Source organism: Theropithecus gelada, chromosome 15, assembly GCF_003255815.1.
Source record: "Theropithecus gelada isolate Dixy chromosome 15, Tgel_1.0, whole genome shotgun sequence".
NCBI classification, from domain to species: Eukaryota; Metazoa; Chordata; class Mammalia; order Primates; family Cercopithecidae; genus Theropithecus; species Theropithecus gelada.
The window spans coordinates 15,662,088-15,682,184 of NC_037683.1; the positions used below are offsets into that span (position 1 = coordinate 15,662,088).

General features: G+C 46.5%; 1 protein-coding gene across 6 annotated transcripts in view; it reads left to right on the forward strand.

Annotated features, from left to right (window-relative positions):
* DENND1A (DENN domain containing 1A) overlaps positions 1 to 20,097 on the forward strand; it is a 544,396-nt gene that overhangs the window by 463,069 nt on the left and 61,230 nt on the right. For all 6 annotated transcript variants that reach the window (XM_025359631.1, XM_025359633.1, XM_025359632.1 and 3 more), the window contains 5 exons: positions 3,645 to 3,749; positions 4,107 to 4,194; positions 6,766 to 6,806; positions 9,225 to 9,296; positions 10,837 to 10,893. In XM_025359631.1, coding sequence (XP_025215416.1) covers positions 3,645 to 3,749; positions 4,107 to 4,194; positions 6,766 to 6,806; positions 9,225 to 9,296; positions 10,837 to 10,893 — 363 coding nt within the window. The remainder of the gene's footprint in view (positions 1 to 3,644; positions 3,750 to 4,106; positions 4,195 to 6,765; positions 6,807 to 9,224; positions 9,297 to 10,836; positions 10,894 to 20,097) is intronic.

The window sequence follows — 20,097 nt, forward strand, 5'->3', positions numbered from 1 at the left end:
TGGTTGCAAACTCTCTTGAATGTATCGGGCCCTCAGCAGACTTCTTCCTGGCAACCCTGGGCCAAAGCTCCAGGAGTGAATGCCAACAACCTCAGTGAGCATTTCCTTGGAGCAGCTCAACTCCCTGTGCACGGGTGGCACTTGCCTGGCATTGTGCTCTGAGACCTCTTTACCATCAGGCCAAGCAGTGTCAGAGACATACTGAGACCACAAGGCTCCTGTGGCTGGAAGCAGGGTTCAACTCATTTCGTGCTTCTTTAACCAACATCCCTGAGCTTCTAATTAGGGGCTGGGCTCTACTTGGGGCCTATAGAGATGAGTTCAGCCTCTGGCCCCTTGAGCTCCTGGTGAGAGGGGTTACCAGTGGAGACTATCCCAGCGCCCAGGAGTGCACGCGGCACTGGGAGCAACAAGCAGGGATGAGTGACTGCCACACAGAGGCCTGCGTGTGTCAGGAGGACAGTCCAAGGAGGAATAGAACTGGCAAAAGCAAAGAAGAAGGTGGGGAAGGAAGGATGTGGCGTGTGATCATGGGATGTGTTTGGAGCATGAGGTATGTGGAAGGCCAGAGGCAAAGTGACACAGAAGGACTCTAGGAAAGGAAGCCAGGGTCAGCTTTGGGAGGGTGCGTTTGCTGGTTAAGGAGCTCTCCCTTTCTTCACCCACATTGGGCCCTTTTGTGTGCCACACATGTTGCTAGGCGCATAGTGCTGAACAAAACAGACACCATTCCGGCCTGTGTGACGCATATAGTCTAGTGGGAAAAAGAGACATTCGTCAGATAATCACACAAAGGTAACATCTGTGCAGAGTTCCTGAATAGGATAGTGATGTGGTCTGGTTTGCATTTTAGAAAGCACTCTAGCCAGAAGAGTTGGAGTAGAATGGGAGGGATGAAACAGGAGAGGAGCATGGAGTTAAACCTCCACCATGGTTTAAGCCTGTCCAGGCGTGCACCAAGGTAGTGAGATGGAGAGCCAGGAGTGAGCGTGAGACAATTCTCAGGTAAAATAGGAAGGAGTTAGGAAGTCCGATAGGTCCACTGTGGGTAACCGTGGAAAATGACAGTTAAGAAAAAAACAAAAATAGATTTGGGGCACAGTCTTGATGGGATAGTAATTGGAAGTTTCAGGCTATTTGGAGTTTGAGACGCCAGTGGGCCATCAGGTGGAGGCTGAGATGGATGGGTATAGAGCTTCGGAAAGGTGTCTGAGCTGCCAGGATTTGTCAGGAGTCATCAGTGTATGAGTGATGCTGGGTGCATGGATGAGATCACCTGGAGAGAGAATTAATTGCCCTGCTCTGGTCCCAAGAGCGAGAACAAAACTTCCAAGCCACAGGAATGGAATTCTAGCTGGGCTTCTGTTAGTTATCACTAGCTGGTTTCTTGGCTATTGAGCAAGGAAGATATAAACCCATGCCAACGTAATAAATGGAACATAAAGCTGTTTTTCCCAAGGAACTAGTGTGGGTTTTTGGTTTTTTTTTTTTCTTGTACACAAAGTAAAGTTTACATTGTTTTCCTTCTTGCTGCAGCAGCCAGGAAGTTCAGAGCTAATTTTGTGACTTAACTTAGAAGCCACATAGGACCTACACACCCAGCTACTTTTTTCCCAAATAAATACTTTTTATGTATCTATGTATTTTGCAGCCCTGATGTTTTTCTTTGTTGTTTTAGATGCTCATATAAGCTGCCTCAGATCATTTATAAAATTAGGTAGGGTGCAACTGTATAAAAATAAATATTCTCCTTACCCTAATATTTTTGGGTCATCTTCACAGCCCTTGTGCAATAAGTCTGCCCAGTTTCTGAGTTAATATTGGCTAGATTTAAGCAGGAAGAACTCTTAGAACTTACAGAAGCTCGACAGTAAATTTAACACTCATGCAACTCATTAAAATAGGATAAAAGTGGAGCTTCAAACATCTCTGTGTTTGCTACCAAGGCTGGGGGGTGGGGTGTTACCCTTAATTCAGCTCAAGATCTGAAAGTCTGATCTTTCAGAATTGAGAATACACCGCTGAAATTAAAGACTTGTCTGTGTAGATAAGCACTCCAGACGTGTTCAAAGAAAGATTAAGGTGTTAACTCTATACGGATAGGATTTTTTTTTTTAACTCAGGGTATCGTCGTCTTGACTCATAAAATATGGTTTGGTAAAAGCAAACTTGCTTATCAAACAGCATAAGCACAAAATCGATTGGATAGTATATTTTATTTTTATCATCCCTGTTCTTTAAAATAATTATTTTAAAATTTCAGTTCGCTATTGGTTAGGATCACTGTGTAAATGGTCTTCAAAGTATGTCCCACAGCCAGTGGCCTAGGGACTGCAGAGATGCCTGCAATGTAGGGGGGTGAGAAGGTGGCTAAGCCTGGAGAACCCAGCCACCACCCCTGCTCTATGCCCAGGTTCTCCAGAGCAGCTGAGCTCTGCATTATGGAGCTCAGGTAACAGGGTTCCTTCTATGTAACTTTTTTTTTTTCTTTTTTGAGATGGAGTCTCTGTTGCCCAGGCTGGAGTGCAATGGCGCCATCTCATTTCACTGTAACCTCTGCCTCCCAGGTTCAAGCGATTCTCTTTCCTCAGCCTCCCGAGTAGCTGGGCTTACAGGCGCCTGCCAATACACTCGGCTCAGCTCATTTTGGGGTTTGTTTTGTTTTGTTTGAGATAGAGTTTCGCTCTTGTTGCCCAGGCCGGAGTGCAATGGCGTGATCTCAGCTCACCGCAACTTCCGCCTCCTGGGTTTAAGCAATTCTCTTGCCTCAGCCCCCGAGTAGCTGGGATTACAGGCATGAGCCAGCATGCCCCGCTAATTTTGTAATTTTAGTAGAGACAGGGTTTCTCCATGATGGTCAGGCTGGTCTCAAACTCCCGACCTCAGGTGATCCACCTGCCTCGGCCTCCCAAAGAGCTGGGATTATAGGCATGAGCCACCGCGCCCGGCCTAGCAGGGCTGCTTCTGCATAAAATCCTATCTGAATAAAGGGTTCTGCTGCTAAAAGGGAAAAGTTTGGAAATCTTCACATTGGAGGGCATATCTCCCTAAATAGCCCTTGGGGTATGGAAGGGGAGATGGGGTGTAGAATCTGACTGTTGGTTCCTGCTCTGCCGCCCACCCTCTCTGTGACTTTGCAGTATGACTCTTCCTCTCTGAAACAGCTTCCTCATCCATAAAGGAAATGAATTCCTTGATAATAGCTACTGCACTCATGAGGGTTAGAAAAGTTAGCAGATGGGGGCTAGGCAGAGTGGCTCACACCTATAATCCCAGCACTTTGGGAGGCCAAGGTAGGTGGATCACTTGAGTTCAGGAGTTTGAGACCAGCCTGACCAACATGGTAAAACCCCATCTCTACTAAAACTACAAAAATTAGCCACTCATGGTGGGGGGCACCTGTAATCCCAGCTACCCGGGAGGCTGAGGCAAGAGAATGGCTTGAACTTGGGAGGCAGAGGTTGCACTGAGCTGAGATAGCGCCACTGCACTCCAGCCTAGATGACAGAGTGACACTCCATCTCAAAAAAAAAAAGGAAAAGAAAAAAAAATAGCAGATGGGGAAGCTCTGCATATAGGAATTTCAGAACTGATGGTTCTTACACTATGCCAATGACCCTCGTCTCCCCCTCTGCACTTCCCAGGAGGAGCCGATCACTTTCTGTGAGGAAGCCTTCGTGTCCCACTACCGCTCAGGAGCCATGAGGCAGTTCCTGCAGAACGCCACGCAGCTGCAGCTCTTCAAGCAGGTGCCACCCTCCTTGGTCTGGCCTGGGTCTGGCTCCCTGGCGGGGATTTCTGCGGCTGTCTCCTCTCTAAGCACTGAGGCCACAGGCATGGATGGGACTCAGGCCCCAGGCAAAAGAGGCTCAGGGGAGGGGGATTGGGTGAAGAGGGCAGTCACTGACCAGGCAGACCCTTTGCAGATCTGCCATGTGGTTTTCCAAGTTATCATAAACATGCAGCCGGTATTTTAGAAAGAAACTTGCCTGTTGAACCTTACTTTTAGAAAACTCCTACCTTGGATACAGTAAGGTGCCCAGCTGAATGGTTTTTCCCCCTTTTCTTCGTAAGAGCTGTTGTGCTTTTGTTCTTTCTTTCTATAGTTTATTGATGGTCGATTAGATCTTCTCAATTCCGGCGAAGGTTTCAGTGATGTTTTTGAAGAGGAAATCAACATGGGCGAGTATGCTGGTGAGAAGCATCTCATTTTCCTTCCGGGGCTGCAGGCCGCCATCGTATAGGGCATATTTGACAAGGAGTGGCAGTGACTTGCTTTTCCTTTACTGGGGCTTAGGAAGAGACTGATTTCAAGCTTGGCCTTGAAATGTTTGAAGAATTCCTCTTCGTTTTCTGACAAAGTGCACACTGGCCCATATGAAATCCCCCAGCCTAGGGTCAGTTGCTTCCCCTGTGTAGACAAAGTCTAGTTAAAGTAGTGGCCAGCGTGGTCCACTGGGAAGCACATGCAGTATTCAGTTAGGAGGCCTGGATTCAAGTCAGGACTCTGTCTCCTCGCAAGCTGCGAGACCCTGGGTGAGTCATTTCCCCTCCTTTAGCTAAAGTTCCTATCCATGCCCTGAGAGTACCATGTCCTACCTCACAGGATTCCTTTTGAGATTAAATCAGAGTATATGAGGGAAGATTTGTACAGTCATCCAGGACAGTCCCTGGCATGGGGACCGTGTACAGTAAGCTTTTTTTTTTCCTTTTTCTTTTCTTTTCTTTTTTTTTCTTTTTTTTTTTTTTTTGAGACAGACTCTTGCTCTGTTATCCTGGCTGGGTGCAGTGGCATGATCTCCGCTCACTGCTGCAACCTCCGCCTCTCAGGTTCAAGTGATTCTCCTGCCTCAGCTTCCCGAGTAGCCGGGATTACAGGCATGTGTCACCATGCCCAGCTAATTTTTGTATTTTTAGTAGAGACAGGGTTTCACCATGTTGATCAGGCTGGTCTCAAACTCCTGACCTCAGGTGATCCGCCCACCTCAGCCTCTCAAAGTGCTGGGATTACAGGTGTGAGCCACTACACCCAGCCCTGTTTCTTTAAAATATGACAAATTATTGCTGAGTGCCTGGTCTGTGTAGATCTGAAGAACTGAAGGGCTTGTCTTCTCATTTTTCAGAGGAGGTATCTGAGGCCCAGAGAGGTGTTGGTGGCTGAGTCGGCCTCCTGAATGCCAATCTGACCGTTCCAAATCCCATTGCCTCAGTCTTTGGCAGCGAAGGCAAAACCAGATGCAAAATGACACCCATGCTGCTGGCTGGTGGTCGTCCAGAATAGACACATACCCCTTTTATTGCTGGGTGTGTGTCTATTCTGGACTACTGTGATAATCCAATTGGCAGTTTTTAAGCTCACAGAGCAAGGCACAGTGTCCACCTATAAACGTTGCAGGCCCTTCCAGCCTGTGCTGTGTGGAAAGCACAGTTAAGAAAATCACCATGAAGTCTACAAACAGCAATAGCCAGTCGCTGATAAGCATTTTCTGAACACCTGCTATGTCCAGAGCCCCATGGAGTAAAAAGCAGAGGACCCAGTTCTGCCCTCAAGAAGTGTTAGGTAGGAGAGAGAAATGCATGACTAAAGACAAACAGAAATTAAACCAGTGCAGGAAAAGGAGTAGAAACAGATTTCGGTGCAGTTAGAATAGGGCTCTGTTCATCCTCACTGTGTGATGTGAGGGCTTAACAAAGGAGGCCAGGCTAGAGTTGTGTTCTAATGGTTGCATGTGAGTTCTAGGAGAACAGGCTTTAGGTGTTGCTAAACTGAGTTCACTTATTCAGTGGATTAAGACCCACCATTTAAAATGAACGGAGTTTACCAACAACACCTCCGTTTTCTTTCCGTCTCACTCTCTGAGGGTTCAGTGTGTGTCCAGCAGGGTCCTTTCAATGGGACACACAGCCCTGGGGGTCCCTGCTGTGGTGCCCCTCACAGTACTTCCCAGAATATGGATGTCTCAGTGGCTGTTAGCTATTCCAGAGGGCTGTTCAGAGGAAGAAGCTTGCAGAGGACATCACATCTGAGCTGCCTGCCACGTTTACTAAGCAGAGAGAGTAGGGTGTGGTGACTAGGCAAGGGAGCTGTATTTGCAAGGGCCTGGAGGCCTGCGAGGATGCTGGCTTACAGACCCTGTGGTCCCTTAAGTTGTTCCCTGTGGTGGGACGTAAGGTGATGCAGCGTCACAGCAGCACAGGATGGAGAGCTCACGAGGCACAACTGGACGAGAGTGGCAGGGCAGCCTCGGAGCCTGACCTCCAGCCAGCAGGCAGCGGGGTGGTGGCTGAGTTTGCAGTCAGGGCACTGCGTGATCGGCTCTGTTTGAGAGGGAAACCTGTGGCAGTGGCTCGCTGCCGCCTCCTTTAAGAACAGGATGTGGGACCCTCCACAGGGATCCCCAAGTCCTGAATGCAGAAAGCAATTTCGGCCAGTCGTGCTGGCTCATGCCTGTAATCCCAGCACTTTGGGAGGCCAAGGCGGGTGGATCACTTGAGGTCAGGAGTTCAAGACCGGCCTGGCCAACATGGTGAAACCCCGTCTCTACTAAAAATACAAAAATTAGCCAGGTGTGGTGGCAGGCACCTGTAATCCGGGAGACTGAGGCAGGAGAATTGCTTGAACCCAGGAGCTGAGATCACACCAGTGCACTCCAGTGTGGGCGACAGCGTGAGACTCCGTCTCAAAAAACAAAAAAGCAATTTCAAGGACTCCCAAGGACAAATCACCTCTTTAAGTAACAGCTTCTCTGACTTCTCTTTCCCCAGGCAGTGACAAACTGTACCATCAGTGGCTCTCCACCGTCCGGGTAAGCGTGCACCCAATTCTGAGCCCCCTGGACTCCCGCCTTAGCTTCCTGGCAGCCTTCCGCTTCCCTGTACTTCCCCGTCCATCCCGAAGCCCTCCATTCTCTCTGCTGGAGATGCCTTTGTTTGTAAAGCCAGGCTCTTCTCATGCCAGATGGAGGCTAGAAGGTTGGGATTGTCCAAAGCCATCACTTGGTGGGGTCAGAAAAAGACATGAGAGGCTTCCTCCTCTGCAGGAAGCCAGCCAAGGAAAACTGAATGGAATGTTGCTGTTTTAGAGCATTTGGGGGGTCTCCTTCTAGGGCCAGAGCAATTGTCACGATCACAGGCAAACCAAAAATGTGCCCTCTTGCTGCTGTGTAACCTCTTTCACGGCAAAGGCTCCTGGGAAGATGGAGAACACATCACTGGGAGGTTGACTGTTGTCGTGAAGTATCTTGATGTGTCAGAAGCCAGGGGCAGAGGGCTTCTGAAGCCTCTAAAGAATTCGAAATATTGACTTTCCCTTCCATCAGTTTATAATTGAGGTGTCCTGAAGGCCTACTGTGTGCCAGGCACCATGCTGAGTACTAGGGATGCAGCAGGGAGCAGGGTACAGGCCCTGCCCTGGGGGAGCTCCCTGTCTTGCTGGGGAGGCGGGCACAAAGCAGGCAACTCCAGCATCAAGTGATAAGTGTTCCCTCCTGCTAATGCGTCAGTGCACTGCTGCCAGGCAAGTCCCTTGGAAGTGGTTGCAGTTGGCGGAGAGTAAGCAATTCCTTCATGAAAGACTTCCTTTGTTCCTCTTGTATGGCCAAACACAGCACTTGGCAAATCAGAGAGGAGTAATAAGGACTTGTTGATTGATTGATAAAGGGAGTTTCAATACTCCAAAGGACCATTTAAATGGGATACTGAGTAATTTTGGAAAGCAGTATGGAATATTTCCCATGTCCTACAACACAGAGTGAAAATTTCCCATTGTCCTACAACACAGAATGCTTTCTAGGTCAAATCGTAATGTTTTTAACTAAAGCTCAAAATTTCTAATGTGGGCAGTTACCAAAAATTTTACTAAATGTTAAGACCAATAATTACATTACTATGTCTTATTCTCTTAGGTACCCACTGGTTCCAGCCTCTCTCCATCCGAATCAGTTTTTTTAAACCACCACAGACCTGATTCTGTGATGAATGTGATTAAAAATGCTCCATAGTGTAGACCCCTTAGCCTGACATTCCGGGCCCTTCACAAGCTGGCCTCATCTGGCCTCCCAGCCTCACTTACTGCTTCTCTGATGATACACTCATGGGAGTGTGTCATGGTGCAGTACAGGAGCCACTTGTTACAGCATACGCCATGGCTTTTCAGCTTCCACATTTTCTTTTATGTGCTATTTCCTGTCCCTAGAATGTTCTCCTCCCATCTCCTACATCAACTCCTATTTATCCTTCATGGACCAAGTCCAATGTTTCATCCTCCAAGGCCTTCCCTGATCTTCCAAGTCTCCATGCTTCCTGTGCACACAGCCATTAGAGCCATCATCACCTGCTGTTGTAATTATTTACTGTGCTGTCCCACCTCTCCGACTGGAGGTTTTGGAAGGCAGAGACCAGGCCTCCCTCGGCCTGGTGCCTTCAGAACCCTCACGACGTGTCTGCAGGGATGAGACTGAGAAACGGATTCACGGACAGCTATGAAAACGTGCCCTGTGCACTTCAGGTCCCTCCACTGCCTCCTTTCGGAGCGGAAGGGCCTTCCCTCCTCCTTCCTCCCACTTTTGCTCCTACAGAAAGTGAGCGAGTAATTGCTGTGTTGGATTTAACTAAAGCCATGGTGAACATTTGTGGCTATTCATTCTTTCCTTTTCTCAAGATTTAGATGTTAAGGAAGGCAGCCTACCAGAGAGATATAAAAAAACAACACAGAAAACCAAGGCAAGAAAAGGAAGTTGCACGGTGAGGGCAACGTATTTCCCAACGATCCTGGCTGATCAGGGCCCCTCTTTCTGCCCCGGCTTGGTGTCAGCTGTGGAGTCCATGGTTATTAAACTTACCTGAGTGTCATCCGTGGTAACTAGAATGTCTTGAAAAGCCACAGATGCCCATAGGGAAGCCCTTGCCTTAGGCAGCCTGTGATGCAGTTCCCTCCAGCCAGGGAACAGGTGCCAAGCAGAGCACTGAGTCTAGAGTCCCCCTCCGCCAATTCACACTCCTCATCCCCAGTCCACACACACCCACCCACCCACAGCTCCCACCCAGAGCCCTTCCACCAGGACCATAACTGACTGGCTGGGACCAGCTATCATCCAGACCTCTTTCTCGATGTGCATTTACATACCTTTGAAATGTTGCTTAGCCTGATTGAAGAGAAGCACTCTTTGTTGGTGTTGGATGACTCTGTCTTCAGCCCAAATTGCTAATTGACATTTTTATTATAGAAAGGAAGTGGAGCAATTCTGAATACTGTAAAGACCAAAGCAAACCCGGCCATGAAGACTGTCTACAAGTTCGTAAGTACTGGTCTTGCTCTCAGGAGCCAAAACAGATCAGTCCCTTAGCATGATGAGACTCTTTATTTATTTACTTATTTTTGAGATAGGGTCTTGCTCTGTTGCCCAGGCTGGAGTGCAGTGGTGCGATCACAGCTCACTGCAGCCTTGACCTCCAGGGCCCAAGCAATCCTCCCACCTCAGCCTCCCCAGTACACCAGGAACTACAGGTGTGCACCACCACACCTGGCTTTTTTTTTTTTTTTTTTTTTTAGACAGACATGTCTCAGTATGTTACCCAGGCTGTTCTTGAACTCCTGGGCTCAAACAATCCTCCTACCTTGGCCTCCCAAAGTGCTGGGATTACCAGCATGAGCTGCTGCACCTAGCCAAGCGATGAGAGTCTTAAGTATACCTGGTCCTCTGTTGCAGAGATGACTCAGGCTGCCGAGCTCTTTCCTGAAGGTCTCAATATTCTTCAAATTATTTAGCAGATTATTATAACCGGTTCAGTGACATTTTTGATTTATAGTGTTGGTGCTCACATTTGCCACAGTAGAGAAATGGGAGGCTACTGGTTTTAGCTTTTAAAATGCAGACTAGGTGGCTGCACCCTGCCTCTGTTTCTGAGACCCAGAAGCATGGTCTATCTGGTGTCTGGCAAAGCCTTCCTGCAGGCATCCCCATTATTGGGTCAAAATAAAGCAGCTCCTTTGCAGGTTACTGAAGAGTGTTTGTGGTGGCATACACCACTTAATTTTTATCCCAAATTCTTCATCATCTCTCTGATCACTGCCCTATAGGAAATGCATTATTTGTAAGACTCGTGTCCACAGCCGAGTGAAAACAGGAGAGCACATCTGTTCCCGGCGCTCCGTCTTTCACAAGCATCGAGTATTTTTTCTTGTGACTTCTCCTGCTTGCTAATTTGACCGTGAGCCACTGAAGCGGGGTGGTTTTATTTTATTTCCATTTTTAATTGTGTTAGTCCTCTCTGTGCTTAAACTGTGGTTATTTTAGCAGGGTGGGTGGCTGCCAGCAGAACCACACAGGTCTAAAATGACCTGAAATCAAAGCCAGGGTGTCTGCCAAAATGAGATTTAGGAAATGGCACTTTGGAAACCCAGCAATGTGTCTGTTCCAGCCATTCAGCCTGGGCAGAAAATCGGTCCTGGGGCCGTGCCCTGGTGAAATAGACTGGATATTCTGAATCTTCCAGCCAGAAACACGGCTGCTGTACTCTTACTGGTAGCTGTCACCAGGCTGCCGAGATAAATAATTATAGAGAGCAAAAGAAGGGCTTTGGAAGGGAAAGAAAAAAAAATCTGTGCCATCAAAATGCAGAAAATAAAATCTCTCCAGCCTCTTCAGGGTTTTTTTTTTTTTTTAACCTTTTGCTGTTATATTTGTTTTCATAGCCATTATGTTTTCGACTTGATGATCCCATTTTTCCTTCCTTTTTCTAGTAATCAGAGAAGGTGATTCTCGACGGACTGAAATCAAGCATAGTCCCTGCTGGAAACAGAAAGGGAATCTTAACTTAAATTAATTTTTCATGCAGGCAAAAGATCATGCAAAAATGGGAATAAAAGAGGTGAAAAACCGCTTGAAGCAAAAGGTACTTGAAGTTCTTATTCAAAATGTATAAGCACCATGTATGAAATGCATGGCCACAAAAAAGTATGAGGGGATCAATAGAGGGCTGTTTGATACAGTGTTGTTAACACACTTCAAAATGCATTACCAGCTGTCCGGGAGTTTTCACACTGTTATAAATATTCACAGACAAAAAACTGTCTTCAAATAACATTAAGACTCTGGCTTAAACCCACAAAGGCGAGCAAGTTCAGAGTTACCACTGTCGGGCTGTCCCTTGCCCACCCCACCAGGCCTGGGTTCACAGGCGTCTGTAGAAATTGGCTTGGTGTTCCCATCTGGCATCCGCCCACCCCCTATGGCCGACCTCTGCCCCAGGGCCGGTTGTAAGCAAAACCAAGGAGCATCTCTGGGGAATGATTGCCAGGGTCCAGCATGCACATGGCCACCGCCCAGACACAGCACAAGGGGTGGGGCTGAGCAGAATGCTGTGGGCTTACCTCGCCCTGGGGGACCAAGTGAGCGTAACCCAGTGGGCGCTGTTGAGACTCTGAGTGTGGAGGGGAGGGCTCTGATTATCTTCACCCAGCTATGTCCTAGCTAAGATTTCCCCAGCCCGAATCTCTTTTTTTTTCCTTTCTTTTTTTAATCTGACATTTTTTTTGTATTTTATTTTATTTTAATTTTTTTATTTCCATAGGCTTTTGGGGGAACAGGTGGTATTTGGATACATGAGTAAGTTCTTTAGCTATGATTTGTGAGATTTTGTTGCACCCATCACCTGAGCAGTATACACTGAACCCAATTTGTAGTATTTTATCCCTCACCCCCTTCCCAGCCTTTCCTTGAGTCCACAAAGTCTATTGTGTCATTCTTATGCCTTTGCATCCTCATAGCTTAGCTCCCACTTATGAGTGAGAACATACGATGTTTGGTTTTCCATTCCTGAGTTACTTCACTTAGAATAAGAGTCTCCAATCCCATCCAGGTTGCTGCGAATGCCATTAATTCATTCCTTTTTATGCCCCCAGATTGAATTTCTAGACTTAAGACAGTGAGGTTACTGTGACAGGGAGGGCTTTTTTATATTATTATCAATGGCATCATCATTATTATTGTTGCCACCTTTTTTTTTTTTTTTTTTGAGACGGAGTCTCACTGTGTTGCCATGCTGGAGTGCCTCAGCCTCCGAAATAACTGGGACTACAGGCACATGCCACCACACCTGGCTAATTTTTGTATTTTTAGTAGAGATGGGGTTTCACCATGTTGGCCAGGATGGTCTCGATCTCCTCACCTCGTGATCCGCCTACCTCGGCCTCCCAAAGTGCTGGGATTACAGGTGTGAGCCACCACGCCTGGCCTGTTGCCACACTTCTTTAAGCTCCTCTTAAGGGTGGTCCAGGCTAGGAGCTTTCACACTTAGTCCTCAGAACAGCACTGTGAAGTATTGTTCCCATTTCGTGAGTAAGCAGACCACAGTTCAGAGGTGAAGTCATTTGCCCAGGGCCACCCTGAGCCTAGCAGAGCCAGAATTGGATTCCAGCTCCATCGACATCTGGTGGCTGTGTGTTCTTACTGCTGTTGCATTGCACACTGCCTTCCTCAAACAAGTGTTTTGTTTTCCAAAAGATGTTTGGGATCACCTACTTCATTATCCCTATGCCCCCAAACGTACCACTCTAATAAGGCCCTTTGTCTAGCTCTGCAGTTTTTAAAAAATTGAAAGCAGTTTTAATTTTCTGAAGTCAGAAAGGACCTCTAATTAACTTGAAAGGGTCGAAGGGATTGATTCCTTTCTTTTAATTGGAAAATAATTTGCTCTGACTAAGCATTTAAATTCTTAGTTTCGGCTGAGAGTGGATTTTTAACAGCTGAGATTCACATCCTGAAATAAAAGCTCTGTAATGTAAATCCAGATAGACCTTAAACTGTAGTCTGTTTGCACCCTGCCAGAGACTGGCAGGTGGCATTCTTTACTTGGATGTTATTTAAGTCCCTAAATATACCTTTTTATCTCCCATCCCAGTTGCATGTAGCCGAATTGGATTGCAGACATAAAACAGAGTGGCAGGGAATGGGGAGTTTTCCTTCCTTGATGCCTGGATCGTAGGCTCTGCTTGGTATTAGAATATCCCCTGAAGTAAGCAAAGAAAGGGGCCCCTCCTCAGGCAAAGGCCCCATGCGCCCTCATTGGTCAGATCCACTCTCTGCAGACCATTAAGCTACAGACATCACCTTACCTCCCTACTTGTATGTGCAAGCCTCTGGCCTTAGGAAAATCCCCTTCTTATGATAAGTAACATTTCTGCAAATAACCAGTTAAGCTCAGATTTTTTTAATGTGGTTGTTCAAAGGTTTGTTTAAACAGTCTAGATCACTTTCCTTCCACGCTCTCTCCCTTTCCGTTCCTTGGTAGTATCTAAAGCAGATGTCTCCCTCCCCTTCCCTTCCCCCTGCCAGTCTTTTCAAGAATAGCTTCAGGAGATAATGTTCTATAGAGAGTGTCAGTACATTTCAGGTGACACAAACGGTGAAGGCATTTTATAGAAATGTGGCTTGTCACCATTGGACTGTTGACAGATCTATTAGTGCACCCTTTTCAATTTTCACTTTTCCCCCCTTCGGTCGTACAGATTTCCACAGACTTGGTATTTTGCAGTTGTTCTTGGAAGAGAGCTATTTTGTAATTGAAACTCTAGCATTGTTCGCATCTACGGGACTTGGGGCTCCAGCACTCTCCAGCGCCCTTTTTTGAGCTAATTTAGGATCTGGCTGCACCTGACCTCTCACATAGCAGTAGAAAATATTTCCTTGGTTTTTTTGTCCTTCTCCCCTTTCCCTCCTCCCCTTTATCTGGCAACGAATGTACCTCGTGGCTCCCCAGATGCCTCTAATATAGACATCTCAAGTTTGGTTTCTGCCATGAAATTGAGGCAGTTTCCAACAAAGATCCAATTTTCAAATGTGCTGGGTTGCCACCTGGCCTCCTCTAACTCTGCATAGCAATGGTGACCTTGCAGATATAATCAAGAACCCAAGCTTGCCCTCTTCACCCTCGCCTTGGGTTTGAATTGCAAATAGAAAATGTGGGGCCGACCTGTGGAGAGGTCACCATGGTGTGTGGAGGGTCCATCTCTAATATGACTGAGCAGGGCCCCTTCTCCATCCCTTGTTCATTTGTGCTGCAGATTTTCAAAGCATTTGAAATCGGAGCTTTCAGGATATCCGTATGACCATTGGCAAATAATTGTTAATAGATCCGATGGTGTGGCTTTTTTCCATACCTGCTCTGCTTCAACCCAACAACAAAAAAAGAAGGATGGATAACATATTTCTCTAGATAAATGGAGCAAGGTGGTCAGGTTCTTCTATAGCTTGGCCTCCTTTGAAGTCTGACTTGCTCAAAATTAGGAAAAAGAAGAGATGGCAAAGATGCTACCCCGCCATTGCTTTCTAAGGATGAGTGTAGTGCTTTCATCTGGAGTGTCTCCCTGCCAGTAGAATGCCTCCTGGATGGCTCGTGACTGTCAACAAATTGCCTTCCGCTGCAGCACCGTGCAGGGCTGGCATGAGAATGCCCCGCTTTAAAAGCAGTGGCCGCAAGTACATTTCTCCTCACCTGCAGGCAATGTTAAGACAGCCACATAGGGATGTCCTCTTTTGCCTATTGAGGAACCCCTGAAATTTTTCTCTTTTTTCTTCGGTATCAAAATGATTTAGACAAATGGGCCCATTTCACAGCCCTTTGTAAAGTTTCTGAATCTTTGATCCTCTTCTTTTCTTTTTTTTTTTTTTTTTTGTTTTGTTTTATTTTGTTTTGTTTTGTTTTTCTTTGTTTTGAAACGGGGTCTCACTCTGTCTCCCAGTGCAATGGCACAATCACTGCAGCCTTGACCTCCCAGGCTCAAGGGATCCTCCCGCCTCAACCTCCAGAGTAGCTAGGACAACAGGCATGCACCACCATGCCTGGCTAATTTCTTTTAGGGACAGAGTTTTGCTGTGTCGCCCATACTGGTCTCAAACTCCTGGGCTCAAGTGATCCTCCCTCCTGGGCCTCTCAAAGTGCTGGGATTTCAAATCTTTGATCTTTAAAAGACAAATCAAGCTTGTTGATTTAGAGTCTCTGTGATTGAAAGGAGCAAATTCACAGTTGCTTTCACAGAGGCTTGAATTTCTGGCCAAACTGTTCCCATTGAAGGGAGTGAGTAAGCATGCGTGGGGCAGGGCGAGCTAGGTAGACTCTGGTAGAACAGACGTTTTCACACCTTATCACACAACTGTCAGCTCCCTGTCTCCCGACACATTAAAATACGCTGCAGCCTCAATCACAGAAATTCCAACTTTGGTTACTATTTTGATATCAATATTCATATTTTAATTTGCATTTGCTGTGCTGTGAGGTGGCCTGGGAAAAGAAGGGTGCGGCACGAGTCTGTAAATGGAGACGGGAGTTCTCACACCCGCAGCGTGAGTCAGACGGGAAGGCCTCTGCCCATAGGGGCCTCTCAACTCCCCCACATGGTGATGTGGTGTTTGGGCTTCTGAGGCAGGCAAGCTGGGCTCAGTGCTGGTTGTGTAGGATATTAACCGTGTGACATTGGGTAAGTTACAAGACCTCTCTGAACCTAGTTTTTCTCATCTGTTAACTAGAGGAGATACAGGTCTTTGCTGGATCGTTGGAAGGAGTGGAAAAGATAATGTGTTGAAATAGCAACACTTAGTAGCCACTGAATAATTGAGAGTTTCCTTTTGTCTGTCTTTTGTTTGTATTTGAGATGGAGTCTTACTCTGTTGCCCAGGCTGGAGTGCAGTGGTGTGATCTCAGCTCACCACAACCTCCACCTCCCGGGTTCAAGTGATTCTCCTGCCTCAGCCACCCGAGTAGCTGGGATTACAGGCACCCACTGCACCTGGCTAATTTTTGTATTTTTGTAGAGACGGGGTTTTGCCATGCTGGCCAGGCTGGTCTCGAACTCCTGACCTTAGGTGATCCGCCCGCCTCGGCCTCCCAACGTGCTGGGATTACAGGCATGAGCCACTGCATCTGGCCCTCTCTGTCTTCTTATGTCCCACATCTGGAACAGCCAGTCTGCCCAAATACCCATGCACGCACATCTGGAGACTAGTCCCTTGAGGTTGTCCATACAACCACCAGGGGAATCTGTGTAGGACCCAGCGCTGACCAAGTCACTCCCTTGGTTAAAACATTTCAGACCTTTTAAACCTTCCACCTCCTTGCCTGGGGGCAGCCCAGGGGTGGAATGCCCTGGCCGCTGGGCTGCAGCAGGCCCTGCTGTCTGCCTCCCTGGGCCCGGGGCTCTACTCTCTCATCGCTGGCTCATAAGTCCTTTCCTCGGCTCCCACCCCAGCCCCTACCCAAGGCCACCCAGAACCCTCTTTGTCCTCTAGTCTTCTGAGACCCTGGGTCCTTGCCTCCCCGATTTCTCATGGAGACTCATGTCCAGAGACTTACCGTATGCTGTGCCTGCCTTCTCTGCAGAGGGCTGGAGGTTAGAGCATAGTCATGGCTTCTGATTCCAGTAATTGCTCAAGGAAAATGACAGGAATACAATGACTTTCTGACTGCCTTCCTTTACCGAGGGACAGGAACTGGCAGGACCCCCGTAACTCTCTGAGCTGAGCCTTGGGGCTCCAGGAAGAGATTTGCCACCCTGTGGTGGCCCCTGATCTGTAGCTCTGTCTGGCGTCTTCCTCCTGTGTGACCCTTCGGGAAGGAGCAGGTTTAACCCTCCTGCTAGCTTCTTGTTTCTGCTTTTTAAAAATGACATTTAGAAGGTCGGGTTTTTTCCTGTTTCAAACAAAATACATGTTTATTGAGGAAAACTCAGTGAAACAGAGGAACAAAAAATAATCTCATTTTATAACCTGCATTTTCATGTACTATATCCTGGGCATTTCCCAGACCACTAAATATTTCTTCAACATGTCTTTATTTTATTTTGTTTTGTTTTATTTTTTGAGACGGAGTTTTACTCTGTTGCCTAGGCTGGAGTACAGTGGCACGATCTCATCTCACTGCAACCTCTGCCTCCCTGGTTCATGCAATTCTCTTGCCTCAGCCTCCCAAATAGCTGGGATTACAGGCGTCTGCCACCACGCCTGGCTAATTTTTGTATTTTTGGTAGAGATAGGGTTTCACCATGTTGGCCAGACTGGTCTCAAACTCCTGACCTCAAGCGATCTGCCCACCTTGGCCTCCCAAAGTGCTAGGATTACTACACCAGGCCCACATGTCATTATTTTAAATGATTACATCAGATTTTATCTGATGGACATACATGCATTATTTAATATTCCCATTGTTGGACCCTTACATGAGTTCCAATTTTTTCTAGGCGAATATCCGCATAGGCAAGACTGAGAAGAAATTCTTATTATTTCATTAGGATAAATTTCTAAAAATGGGAGCAGTGGGCCAAAGGGCATGTACATCTTTTAGGTTTTTCATATAAATTGCCAATTTATATTCCCACAAGAAGGGTTTGAGAGTATCTGTTTCCCAAGCCCTTTGCTGACAGCTACATTAGTTCTTAGGCTACAGTTTCTTTACTCATGGGAATCAAAAGTTGCTGTCATTAGCTCCCTACTATGTGTAAGATCTCTACCAGGAGATAGAACAGAGAATTTGAATGCCCCCTTCCTTTTTTTTTTTTCCCCCTTGAGACAGGGTCTCACTCTGTTGCCCAGGCTGGAGTGTAGTGGCTTGATCACGGCTCACTGCAGCCTCAACCTCCCCAGGCTCTGGTGATCCTCCCATTTCAGCCTCCCAAGCAGCTGGGAATTCAGGCATACACTACCACATCCAGCTAATTTTTATATTTTTTTGTAGATATGGGGTTTCCCCATGTTGCCCAAGCTGGTCTCAAACTCCTGGGCTCAAGTGATCCTTCCACCTTGACCTCCTAAAGTGCTGGGATTACCGGCGTGAGCCTCCATACCCAGCCTCTATTTCTTTCTTGACTTGGGCTCCTCCTATTCTGCGGCCTGTGGCATCCTGAGAGGAAGCTGTTGTCCTTCTTCAGGTGGAGGAAATAGTAAAGAGGCTAATAAATTGGTAGCCTGCACCACAGGACTTTATAAGAAACCTTTTGCGTCTTTGGATCTTCTAATAAATGAAGGTGCAGCACTGCTTTTTGACACACAGGTACATTTGTGTATTGGACACATTTCCCTTCCAAATGTTTAACTCCGCTTTACAAAGCTTTATTTGGAGCATGTGCTAGATTCAAGGCTCTACATTAGAGAACCCAGACCCCAATGAACTTATAGTTGATAGATATACAAAAGTAAGATAGCGCTAAGCATGGCAGCCTATGATCAGTGTAACCAGGGGCTTCCGAGGAGATTACATCTGAGGACTTGTTGAGCAGCAACTCAATTCAGAATACCTTCACTTGTGCTGTCGTTACGGGTTGATGTGGCAGAAAAGCGCCAGGACGCCCATAGCTCTGGGCTCCTCTACCTTCTAACTATGTGGCTTGGGTAAGTTACCCCTTCTGAGCCCTATTTCTTCACCTATAAAAGCAGGATAATCCCATTTACCTTGTGATCATTGTGGGAACTAAGTGTGAGAATGAAGGTCAAGGGTCTGGAAGAGCGCAGGGGTGGGCCGTCCACACAGGGAAGCTCTGCTTTTTAGCAGGCGCTCTCTCCGTTTTGCAAATTGAGGTTCAATTTGCACAGTGCTGTGACATTTTTCAAAGCTTCCTCATATCTCATTTCACCCGTTCTCCCAGTAGCTTTGACGTTTGCCAAGCAGGTGGTAGTCTCCCATTGCAAAACTAAGGCAATAGGTGCAGAGACGTTGAGTGAATTGGAAAGATTAGACAACTAGTTAATGGGAAAAACAAAACTATCGTGAACTAAGACACTTTTTCCAAAACTACTACGTGAATTGTTCTTTTTTTTCTAAATAGCTATTACCTTAGAGTTTTCTATTAATACCAGTATTTTCTTACCATATTACTTTGCAGCTTCATTTTTTTTTTCAGCCAAACACAAACAGGCACACACACCCATGCACAAAATTTTACCTGAACCAAAAGTGAATTTGTTCATGTTTGACCTTATTCACTCTCTCATATCTATCCTGTAGGATCTTCACCTGGATCCAAAATGCCCCTTTTGCCCATTGTTGTTTTCTAGCACAGATGGAACCCCTCCCTGTCTTTTTCCACTTGACCTGAGCACCTTTGGACAGCTCCTTTCCAAAAGAGCTGTTTCTGTTTAGCCATCGACAACCTCTTTCATCACTGAACCTCAGCCTGGCTGAGACTGGCTGATCAAACGTGGGCCACTTGATCCAAGCCCTCCCTGTAAAGCCAAGAGGTCATCATCTCCCTTTGTTGTTTACCAAGCAGTACAGATTCCTCAGGTCTGGCCTCTACAGGCAGCCTTGATTCCTTAGGAAAGGAGGCCAGCTGGTAGGCAGCTAGATGTGTGAGGTCAAATATTGGTGGTGGAGGGTAGGTTGTATAATTTCCATAATTTACTGAATGGCTAATAATGTTCTTGACACTCAGTTGTATTATCTGTCTCCTTTAATCTTCATGCTACCATATGCCCATTTCACAGATGAGGAAACTGAGTCTTAGAGATGTATATAAGTTTCTTCTTTAATGCATTATTTTTCAATAAGGGACCACTTTCCTCCATGTCCCACCATTCTCTCTTAGCTGAGAAGTTAGGAGCCACCAAGTATCAAGTTTCTCATGTGCAGAATTTAATCAGTACTAAGGGGATATGTTTTGTTGACCAAAGTATTTGCTTTGCAATGAAAATAATTGGAACTTGTGTTCATTATATAATTCTGGCTGAGTTATTTTTATTTGGTAAGAAAAATGATTATTTAAATATTTATTTGTACATGTATTCTCTGCCTGGTTCCCATGAAGACTGAAGCAACTTCCTTGACTTGAGTAAAACACGGGACCCTTGATGCATGAGTGGCCCCATCCATGCTCCAAATGACCCGTGTGTATAGTCAGCTGCCGGCTTCAGCCACCAGAGCCGTGACCTGCCTTTTCCACATTGGGGTTTTCCTTTTCCTGATAATTTGACTTCAGTCATCGGAAGCACAGATTAAATGTAAATTTCTGGATTTAAAAAGATTTATTTGGTCCCTAAATGTTTCCCAAGTCATAGAGTGCTGATTCAGACTTCAGTCTTTTTATTTTCTGCCAGAAAGATTAGGGGTAGGAAG